General features: G+C 31.1%; 1 protein-coding gene and 1 non-coding gene across 9 annotated transcripts in view; one reads left to right on the top strand and one right to left on the bottom strand.

Moving 5' to 3' along the window:
• The window catches only part of LOC124362207 (protein phosphatase 1 regulatory subunit 12A-like), a 176899-nt gene that overhangs the window by 84399 nt on the left and 80282 nt on the right, over positions 1-12218 (top strand). For all 8 annotated transcript variants that reach the window (XM_046816564.1, XM_046816573.1, XM_046816555.1 and 5 more), the window contains one exon: positions 9852-10004. In XM_046816564.1, coding sequence (XP_046672520.1) covers positions 9852-10004 — 153 coding nt within the window. The remainder of the gene's footprint in view (positions 1-9851; positions 10005-12218) is intronic.
• On the bottom strand, positions 405-475 carry Trnat-ggu. Its single transcript has one exon. It is a non-coding gene; the product is annotated as a tRNA-Thr (tRNA).

Genomic DNA, 12218 nt, shown 5'->3' with positions numbered 1-12218 from the left:
TTGACTCCTTGTAATAGTTGAGCATTCAGTCTTCACCATCATAGTAAGATGTGGCTTGTATGAAAGAAGTCGTGATCTTCATTAATATAGTTACAAATTTATTTCTCTTTGACAGGCACACACATGTACTCAGAAACTATTGTTGCTCAAAATGTATAATTCTATATGGTCATTATATTGTGTGGTTTCATTTACCAGGAAATGTTTGCAAACTACTAAATAAATAATTATACTACTAAAACGCATACTAAAATTAGTTATGTGTGTATATATATATATATGAAATTTTAATAAACATTGAATCACAAAAAGTACTTGCTCCGCCGGGACAAGTTGTATATTATATATGTGTTGTATATGATATATATATATAATTTCAATAAATACTGAATCATAAAAAGTACTTGCTCCGCCGGGACTCGAACCCGGATCTCTCACTTACCGGGTGAATGTGCTACCATTACACCACAGAGCCCTCACATTTTACAATTAAATTATTTTGTATTTGGCCGTTTCTTTCACATATGTGTTTAAATAACCAAACTAACATATGATCGGAAGAACAAATACCTGTCAATTTATATTAATTAAATTTGTATAAGTTTTTTTTCATTTTATATTTATATATATTATGTTATTATTGTTAAATTAACAACTAATCAAAACTTGTTTACATGTCAAAATTGTATTTACATTTAGAATGTTTATTATCAGGTGTTTCTTCTTGTGTTTGTTTATTTTATTCTGTGTCTATTAAGTGTACTTGAAAAAGTTGTTAATTACAACGAAATAATTGTAGTTTTCTTTTGAACTGCTTTAAGAGACTATATATATATATATATATATATATATATATATATATATATATATATATATATATATATATATTGTTGTATGTATTGATGACATTCAACAGCAGTTAAAGTGTTAATAATATTTTTGGGTGTTTCTTGGCTTAGGCTCCATATTCTAGTTGGTATTTACTATGCATTGAAGATAGGAAACAACTTGGCAACACCACATTATGCTTATTGTTTAGATGAAGAATACGTCACCAATAGACTCAACCTTCAATGGACTCCTTTGCTGGCACTTTCTGTAGATGTGCTGTAGTTCTTCCACTTACTTTTCAATGCTTCTTGAACATTTGTATTTTTCCAGTTTTTGTATAATATACACCCTCTCTAGGCTGAGTAGATTTATATTTCTATAAATATAGGTTATATTTGTGATTGATCTGCCCGTATGTAATGTGGCGTAGTGTCTGGTCCAAGGATCATTGAGCACAGGAGTGTACTACTGTACCAAACATTTTAGGCTTTAACTATCATAGGAATTAAAAAATTGTAATTGTTGCTATTGTTATTCCATGTCTTGTATGCAAGATGCAAACAGATGTTTTTTAGTTAATTTTTCTCCCTGGATTGGGTATACCCACTCTTTCTTGTAGTTGACATTTATTCGCTAATTAAATTACTTTTGCTTGTGGATATTGCATTTTTATAGCGACAGAAACAAGAGATTTCAATTTTTATAATTCAACAGGGTCTTTGTGCTATACACATGTAAGTAACTAATCATAGCAAAATAGAAGAAATGAATGTTTTATTTTCTCAATTTCCAATAGGCTATATATTAAAATAATGTGGTATTTACATATGTGACACTGTAACATGAAACTAAAAGGTCAGTATCAATATGATGAAGTATAATTCTTCAGATTTGAAGCTGTAATATAATTGCTTCTAGCTTGATAATTGCTTTTAATTACAGTATAATTACTTTTTGCTGTGTATCTGTTGTAATTTTTGTAAATGTTTAAAGTGAAAAATTTTGTGTGGTTTTGCTCGCAATGTAACAATATATAAAACAATTCTGTATATTATTTCTACAATAATAAATAAAACATAACGGGCTACTTTAGTATCAAGGCAGACAATAGTTAATAGATAACAGCAACTGGCATTACCATTGGTATTAGAATTGTTAATCATTATTAATGAATTAAATGTTATTGGATTTTATTTTAGAAAGCCACTAACATGAATTATTATTCCGCAACATGATTATCAGATTTGGTACCAAAGCCTACAGTAGGAGGTGTGTGTATGTGCCAAAATTAGTAAATGTGGCGTACTGAAATCAAAGCATAAAGCAATAAATGCCATATGATTTCAGCTGACCTTTTTTCCATTAGTCGCTCAGAAATTCATTCATCTGGTCCTTCAGCATTTATTTCAACTACAAAAATTTATAGCTTTTTATAGCTAGTCCTCAAAGGGTTATCTCATTAATGTTGATTTACGAGCGTTACTCTTGTGGACGTATTAGGACTGAAATTGATCGATGAGTTTTATCCCATAAGAACAATGTTAAAATTCAAAAACACTTTTACTACACCCTTACGTTTGGTCATATGGTTGTAGATGTCTCATTTTAAATAAGCTAAAAAAATGGCGGCCGATTAATAGTGTGTTTAATTTGAAGTGTTTTTTAAATTCAAGTCTTGACATTTTACCAGTTTTAATTAATATGGTGTAGTGCACTGGAGTTTAGGATAAGTATTAAATACATAAGGAGCTAATAATTTCTGCCTTGTTTTGCTATATACAAGAAATATGATGTAAATCAAGATACTTACAATTGCTACAAACCAGAGCACATTTTTTTTCCATGTCTGAACTGTCTCCTATGAGCCTTAAAATCACTGAATTGAAGGTGTAATTAGAAGTGATAGCGATTATTTTGTCTCACTTCAACTGCTTTTATATTTAATTTAACTGAAAAGCATTCTAATTAAAACCATTTAAACAGGAAGTGGACAGTGTACTGAACATTGTGGTTACAAGCAAGTCACTACAAGATAGTACACTAGGATACAGGCAGACTGACATCTTGCTTGTACTGAACTCTGACCACCTGCAGTCTGTTTGTTTACTCAGCTGTCACACAGTTAGTAGTCTGCTGCTTGTTTACATTGGACTTTTGCTGTGATATTGACAAAATATCAGACTGAACTGTTTCTGTATGGGAAATTGAGCGATTTGTAGATATACATGTTGAACCCACAATAACTGTTTGATATTAATCAACATAATAATTAACAGATAATTATATCTGTTTGTCTGTAACTATTGAGAAGAAAATAAATTTAAAATGACGAAATTCCCCTGTGGTAAATGTGGAATAGGTGCTAAAACCAAGGCTGTACTTTGTAAGGGAGCTTGCCAGACATGGTACCTTGTAAAATGTGTACAGATGTCCAATATAGATTATAATAAATTATATAAAGGTGAAATATCAACGTGGATCTGTTCACACTGCCAATCTGAGGACGAAAGCGTCTCTGTGGCAGAAGAAATGGAAAAACTGCAGGAAAAAATTTACAATCTAAGTGCTAATGAAGACTTGGAAACATCTTTGACATTAGCGGCAGAGGCTGGTAACATATTACTCTCAGAAAATGAGAAATTAAAACAAAAACTCCATGATTTACAAAATAAAAAAAGTAAAAGAGAATTGGAGTTGGAGGATAAAATAATGGAACTTGAAGTGAATGTTCTGAATGCATCACAAATAAATGAGAACTCTGAAAAAAAATTTGTAGCTCAAATGAGAATATTTCAAGAAAAAAGTAAAATTGAACACAGGCAAAAAGATGAGTTGATTTGCCATTTGGAGAGTGAAAAATCTAATGATGTGTCACAAATAAATCAACTAACCAAAGATAAACTGGTACTAGAAAACAAGATTAAATTGATTCAGAAGAAATTGGATGAATATGTATTAAGGTCAAATGCATTTTATACAAATAATAATGATTCAATTGAACCCAATAAGCCACAAAATTTAATTAAGAAATCCATCTCTAAACAGGATAATGCTTCTCAAACTCAAAATCAGAGTAGTTTTAGCCTTGAGCTGCTGGGCAATGAGTGGCTGAAGGATGACATAATTAAACGGTATCTAGATATTGTGAACTACAGTGTGAAAGAACTGGAGATTAGCACGATATGTATCAATCCTGTTATTAGTCATGCTATCAGGTGCTTTCCTGATATGGAATTTACAATATCATCGCTTAACCTACAGGAAGTGAACTATGTTTTCATCCCAGTAAATGATGCAGCACCTAGTAAAACAGTGGCTGGGTCACACTGGAGCTTATTGTTCTATCAAAGGTCTGTGAACACTTTTTACCATTTTGATTCAATGGGACAGTATAATATAAAGGCAGCAAAAGAAATAATATCTAAATTTACAACACTTAAGATCTTTGAAAACGCTAAATTTGAAAACATTCAATGCCCTCAACAACACAACACTTTTGATTGTGGAATTTATTTATGTCTGTTTGTTGACTGGCTGTTTAGAGGAATAATTGCAAATAAAGTGTCTTACTTCATCGCCAACTGCTCAAGATTTATGAGGATAAGTGAAAGTGACATTGTTTCTAAACGATCTTGTCTAGCTTATTTGTGTTACAGAGACCAGCACCTGCAATTTAACCCAAGTACAATTCAAAAGTTGTTACTGGGAACAATCAATGAATCAAAGTGTCCAGATGTGAACGATAATAAAACAGGACAAAACCACAGGGATGGAGATGGTCAGTGGAGAACTGTTGGAAAAAGCAATATACATAGGAATAGTGCAAACAATAAATCACTAACTAAATTTGCAATCCCCACATCTAACCAATATGACATTTTGGACAAAATTTATAATAAAAAAGACTCTGTTTCGAACGATGATCCCATTAACGCCACAAACGGGTCTAGCAAAGCTAAAGATATGCAAAAGGGGTCTGTTTCCAATGAAAGTCTGCATAAAAAAAGAAATAAAAGTCTAGAGAAAAGGATAAAAATTGAGTTGTTTGCAGACAGTCAAGGTCGAGAATTACCTGAGATTATTGGCTCCTGCAGTAAGGGTTTGGTGTATGTAAACGGACTAATTACATCTGGTGCCACAGTCGGACAAGTTTACAGTAATGCTAAAAAATCTCACAGTGACCCACTTGTCTTAATAGCAGGATCCAATGACGTTGTCAAAAAATCATTTAAATCGATATATGAGACAATGGAGAGGGATCTCCAAATTCTTAGTGAGGCCAGACCAGTTATAATTACTACGATCCCACCTCGCTATGACATTCAGAAAACTGATCCTATTCAGGATGAAATAGCATTAGCCAATAATTATATAAAGGAAATTGCTGTCAGAATGAAAACTGTTCAACTTATTGATTTGGACGATTTGAAAAAAATCCACTTTTCACGACGGGGTTTACATTTGAATCTTAGGGGCAAGAGAAAATTGGCATTCATGATTATACAGCACCTTACTAATATCAAAACAAAAGTCAATACAAGAAGGGAAATTTTTAAAATCAACTCGATGGCTGACTTTCCCCCCTTGGTGCCTCCGAAGGGAGCTGCAACATGCACTTCACCTTCTGTGCAAAAGTCTCATGAGGTTGGTGAACATCTCAAGCCAATTCACGTTAATGAGCTGAAGATGGAGGATGTAATCCAAAGCTACCGATACAACAAGGAAGTAGCTTTTGCTCATTGTATTTCAGCGGACTTGAACAATATCAGAAGCTTAAGTGCAGGAGTAGCAACAGTGTTCAAAGATCAATTTGGCAAACCAGCACCCTCTGACTGTGTCTCTGACCACCTCTCAATCCAGAGGATAGAAAATGGTGCTACAGTTTATGGTTTAATAACTAAACCCCAATATTATACCAAACCAAATTTAACGGATTACAACTTGGCATTTGAAGAACTTACACAGGACTTTAAGAAAAGAGGTCTAAAGAAATTAATCTGTTCCCCAATGGGGTGTGTCAGGGACAGAATTTCCATTGAACATTTTGCAGCTAATGTGATGAAGTTTCAACAAGCCACAGGATCTCATATACAGATAATAACTTACAACGAAAATTCAAACCACAATTTAAGAAATGGACTTTCACACGCAGACTTTTTGAAGGAGTTGAGACACATCATCAGCATTCATCAGGCATCATTCGACAGGCAGCGAGAAACAAACCAAACATCAGATTTGACTGACTCTTCAACCTTGGAAGAAAGAAATGACATTCCACACGCAGGACCAGTGCAGTTGACCACCAGTTCTATATTAAGTGATAGTGGAGAGTCATTAGATCGTTCTAGTGATATCAGTGTTCACTTTGAGGAGGAATTGTCATCTGTTAACTCTTTAAACTCCTCAGTCATTCAAAGCCAGACTACGACTTAAAAAATAATGGTAAAAATAAGAATATAAAAATTTTTCATCAAAATATTCAAAATTTACAATCTAGAATTGAACCTTTACAAATTGTCTTAGATGAAATAGATCCGCATATAATTGTTTTATCTGAACATGACATGAGGTCTCATGATATTGACAGACTTAATATTAACAATTACAGAGTAACATCATATTTTTGCAGAGAAAAATCAAATAAGGGAGGAGTAATAATCTTAAGTAAAGAACAAATTGAGTGGACACAGGTGGCAATTCGTCTTCCAAAGGGTTTGTGTGAGGAGAGACAGTTTGAGTTTTGTGCAACATTGTTCCTTTTTAAAAATTTTAAGTTTGTTTTAATTGGTCTTTACAGGTCCCCCAGCTCAAATGTTAATGTATTTTTGGATAAATTAAGTTGTCTTATAGATTTAGTTATTAAAAAGTATCCATATATTATTTTAGCAGGGGACTTAAATATAAATGTTTTAAAAAATAGTAGCGAACATGTAAAACTTAAAAATATTTTGAAAAGCTTTGATATGAATTATGCAGTAAATTTCCCAACAAGAGTATTCCAAGGGTCTGTATCAGCAATAGATAATTTCTTAACTAGTTTAAAAAAATATCAAATATTAGTAACTGAAGTAATAACTATGCTATCTGACCATGATGGTCAAGTATTAGAAATAGTGAATACATGTAGAAATAATGTAAGAAATAATTGTTTAATAAATATCAAGAGGGATTTTTCAGAAGAAAATATGGTAATGTTCAAAGAACTATTAGAGAGGGAAACGTGGCAGACGGTTTTTCTTTCACCTGTGCATGAAAAATTTGGTATATTTTACAGTACATTCATCAACTACTTTAATATATCTTTTCCAAAGAAATGTTTTAAAACAAAAAAAGTTCTGAATAAATGGATAAACCAAGAGTTAAAGGAGGAAAAACAAAATATAATTAAACTAAATAAGAAAGCTCGAGTAACAAATGATTTGAATCTATCTAAACTATGTAAGCACAAAAATAAAATCTACAAAACAAATTTACTGACAGCTAAAAAAGATTTCTTTGATCAAAAAATTAAAAAGTCAAAAAATAAAAATAAAACTACTTGGAATATAATAAATTCAGAAACTAGTGACAAGTTAAAGAGCTTTAACAACATCAAAATTAAAAATAATAACCAAGTAATTGTGAATCCACTGAAAATAAGTAAAATTTTCAATGAATTCTTTACAGGAATGATATCTGCCAATGTAAATACGGCCAATGGCACCTGCATAAACAATAATCTATCGGTCATTAGTGGGCAAAATTTATTTGGTTCTAATTTTGAAAAAATATTTTATTTAACACAAACAGATGAGATGGAAATCCAAAAGATAATAAACTCTTTTCAAAACAAATTTTCAAGTGGCCATGATGACATCCCAATGACAATCATAAAAACTGTGAATAAACAACTGAGCAAAGTATTAGTACATTTAATAAATTCATCATTTATTTGTGGTATTTTCCCTGATCAACTCAAAATTGCAAAAGTTATCCCAATCTACAAAAAATTGACCCCTTGGATATTAAAAATTATCGACCAGTATCACTGTTGCCATCACTATCAAAGATTTATGAAAAAGTAGTTTATAGCAGACTTATGCAATTTTTAGAAAATAATGATATTCTGGAGACTATTCAACATGGCTTCAGAAAACAAAAATCAACAATCACAGCAGTGGTAAGCTTTATTGAATCAATTATAGAGGCAATAGACAAAGGAGAAAAAGTAATAGGAATTTTTATGGACCTGTCTAAAGCATTTGACAGTGTGAATCATTCACTGCTATTGCTGAAGCTGCAAGAGTTGGGTATAAAAAACAATGCATTAAGTTGGTTTGAATCATATCTTTCTAATAGAAAACAATTTGTTCAAATTAACCACATTACTGAAAAAAATTATGTAGTTAAATTTCAATCCAACCTTGAATCAATAAATGTAGGGGTACCGCAAGGCTCCATTTTAGGACCTCTCCTTTTTTTGTGTTATTTAAATAACATAGCAAAATGTTTAAATTTTGAGCCTTATTCAGGACTTTGTCTCTATGCTGACGACTCTAACTTGAAAGTTTCAGGGAAGACAGTAGAAGAGATAGAGTTACTGACCTCAATCGAATTGGCTTGTATTGAACAATTTTTTCAAAACCACAATTTAACTCTAAATTCTGATAAAACCAAGCTTGTAAATTTTAAAACAAAACAATCCAATAAAATTTTAGATTTAAATATTGAAATTAATGACAGTGTAATTGAGAGGGTTGATCAGATTAAATTTCTAGGATTATTGGTTGATAGTAATTTGTCATGGGATGAACATACTAAATTGGTTTTAAACAAAATAAATTCAGGCCTATTTGCAATTCGAAAGATGTTAAATTTGTGTAGTTTGGAAACTTTAAAATTGATTTATTATTCTCATATCCAGTCTCACATAGCCTATGGCATTTGTGTATATGGAACAACAAAAATGGAAAACCTCACGGAAATATTGAAAGTCCAAAAAAGAGCAGTCAGAGTCATGTTACATCTGAATTTTAATGATTCTGTCAAAGAAAAGTTCAAAGAATTAAAAATATTGACCGTTTATGGGCTATTTATTTATGAGTGCATAATGTTCCTAAGATACAACCCACTAAGGGATCAACATTATTTTATTCACTCGTACAATACACGACACAAAAATGAGTCTAATTTTCCAAGTTTTACCGTCTGGAGTTCTACAAAAAAAAAAAACAACATTTGCAGGAAATAAATTTTTGAAAAAGTTACCAGAAGAAATTAAAAAAGAGGACAATTGTAATATATTTAAGAAAAAGTTAAAAGCATTTTTGACAGGTTTAGCTTTGTACTCTATAGAGGAATTTGAAAAGGGTATTTTTTAATAATAACAATTGATTTTTAGATTTAGTTTTGGATGTAGTCTTTATTTTATATTATTGAAACTTGACACTATTCTAATGTAAGAAATGTACTATATGTTTTTGAATAAAGAATATTTGACTATTGACTATTGACTAAATATGTGATTAATACACATCCAAATGCTTTTTAGCGTTTCTTTTAAAGTGTATACCTTTGGATATTTAACTCGTAATAAGCTTGTGTACCCATATGGAGACAATAGTATGTACAGTATTCCACCCATGTGTGATGTTCTCACCTTAAAATGTGGGCTATTAAAAGTGAAGTACCATAATTTGTTAAGGGGATGAAGTGTAGTATACAAAATTTGAGGTTTTAAATAACCAATAAAAATATAATTAAATCTAAAAAGGGATTGGATGCATATTATTATTACCTTTAAAATAAGACATCCCCATTTCTACAATTAAAAAAATAAATTAGTAAAAGTATTTAAGTTTAACATAGTTCTTATGGGGCTACAACCAAACTGGTCACCAGTACTGCTGGTTCAGTGCCTTTTTGAACTACCATGACCTAGTGATGAGTGGATTTAAAAATATTTTTTGTATAAAATAATACGAATCACTAAACATGTGATATAGATATCTGGATGTTATTGGTATTGTTGTGTTTAACAGGAGAGGTCTTGTGCGAGAAGATACACGGTTAGTAACACCACCTCTGCCACCCAGTACAAGTACTGCAGTTGTGACCACCACAACCAACTCTGTTACCACCAACACCCCAACAACCCCTACGCCACCTAGTCCTCAGCATGCCACTATCCGCAGGTATTTAACATATGGTTGCAATCTTCAGGTAGAAAGTAAATTTGAAACATATCTTTTTCCGTGAAAAAAATCCATCCACAGTTTTCCAAAATTTTTACCTACCCCCTAATAAAAATGTAAGTACAGCCCTTCATTTTCTTTTACTTAACCTGTCAAAAGTTCCCAGCAAAATTGTGTTATATCATTCTGAATCAAATAAAACAATTTAGCTATTCAATTTCTAATACTATTTTTCTAATTTAACTTTTTTTAAATAATAAACTTTTTTGTTTTAAACAAGGATTATCTATCTGGCATCCAGGCAAGTAGGTACAGTAGGCTTTGTAGATACAGTCAGCACTTTTGCTAAGCTTCATCTAATATACTTACCACCTTTTACAATACTCCCTATTACCAACCCTCATCAATCAAAAAATTCAGTTTTTCTGTACACCTTCAGTAAGTAAATTAGTAACAAATTATGAAGGATTTAAATACAAAATAATAACTCATATTATTGTAATATTACTTTCAACAAAATTAATGTAGCTTTAAAAGCTACTATTTCTACCAGTTTTTTTTTTATTTTTTTTTTATAGTTATATATATTTGTTTGATAAATATGAAGATTTGTCTTAAATCACTCTCCTTTCTTCCCAATGAGTAATATTAATTCAGTTAACTAGAATATTTATCAATCTGAACAAAGTTCATCCCAATTAGTTTGCTTTACTAAGACTAATGCAAAATATTTTATATGCATTTTGTTCCGTCTACAAACTGTGGTGTGGAATGAATAATATTCAACACAAAGTATTCATTTAACACATGTTCACATGTATCATAACTCTGTATTATAAATACATATTCGTTGATTTAATTACACATATTGAAAGTCGGCACATACTGTCAGAGTAGTGTAATAACTTTTTATCAAGTTATAAAATTATTCAGTCAGAATCGCGAAATAATCATAAGAATTGAACTGTAATAGTTTCTGTCCCCCCCCTCCTCCTTCCCATCTTGTAGATGTTATTTCTCAGTCGCTGTCTAGGTGTTTTGATTTCATCTGCAAGAGTGCTCCAGTATTTTGCACTGATGTAGGATAATGTTTTGTATTCAGCTTCTTTTCTTTTAAAATAGAAAATTGTTCTGCAATCAAATGTAATTTTAACTTTTACATTATTATCTGTTAAATAATTTATATTTAAAATCTCTTACTTTATACTTAAATTTGTAATTGAAAGCTAATTATTGTTGAGAAGAATGGCTGTACATGATATTTAATAGTAATTCTGAGCGAATAAAAATAAAAAATATTTGTACCTAGCTTTGTTATAATGGGTAATATAGTGGATTTTCTTAAATGTTGACAAGTTTGAGAAACCATGTACTTTCAACAATATGAAACTTCAAATTGAAGATAAAACACTGGTGATTACTAGACAATAATTTACCATGGACATTAATGCAGTCAAACATTGGCATACTTGAGCCAATAAAATTGTTCATTTAAGAAGCTTACACTACAATTTCAGCTGTCCTTGATATTAAAATTTCACTAGACTTTTAAACAAAATCATAGACAAAGAAAACACCTCTTTTTGCTCTCGATGCTTTCTAATTTCACTGTACTGGACATTAATGGTTTGTACTGTATAGATGTAGACAGTAAAACTATAAATAGTAAAATATTATCAATCTTTTCTTTTTACTGGAAAACCGTGTTTCATAATCGGATGTGGACCTTTCTAATTGTTAGTTGCTGCTGTCATTTCAAAGTGCTGAAATATTCATTATTTTGGAGGGATGATGAGAAATGCTGTTTAAGCTCTTGTATTGTACTGTGGCCAAGAATACCAATCTATTGTAAAGGCATTTTCAGAGAAATAACTATCTGCTACCTTCTATATAAATTTTATAGATTATAATATGGTACATTTATAGATTATAATATAGGCTTCCAGAATATATGACTTTAATGCAAAAATTATTATGGACATAAATTTGTACAACTTATTTTAAACTTTAAATGTTTGAAAAATTTAAACATCAGCATGTTTGTGTTAGCGGCATAGTCACAATACTTTGTCTGAAAATATAACATAATATATTTTATACATATACACAGCTGCAAAAATTGAGAAGTGAACAAAAATGTGTGATTGCCTGTTGTGTTTGCTTCCCGTCGAGCCGCTGACATATGCGAATAGACACAGCACAGCAGACTTGTAG

The sequence above is a fragment of the Homalodisca vitripennis genome, chromosome 1 (assembly GCF_021130785.1).
Source record: "Homalodisca vitripennis isolate AUS2020 chromosome 1, UT_GWSS_2.1, whole genome shotgun sequence".
In the NCBI taxonomy this organism is placed as follows: Eukaryota; Metazoa; Arthropoda; class Insecta; order Hemiptera; family Cicadellidae; genus Homalodisca; species Homalodisca vitripennis.
The sequence above is the reverse complement of the archived record's forward strand: the minus strand, read 5'-3'. Positions and strand labels throughout refer to the sequence as shown.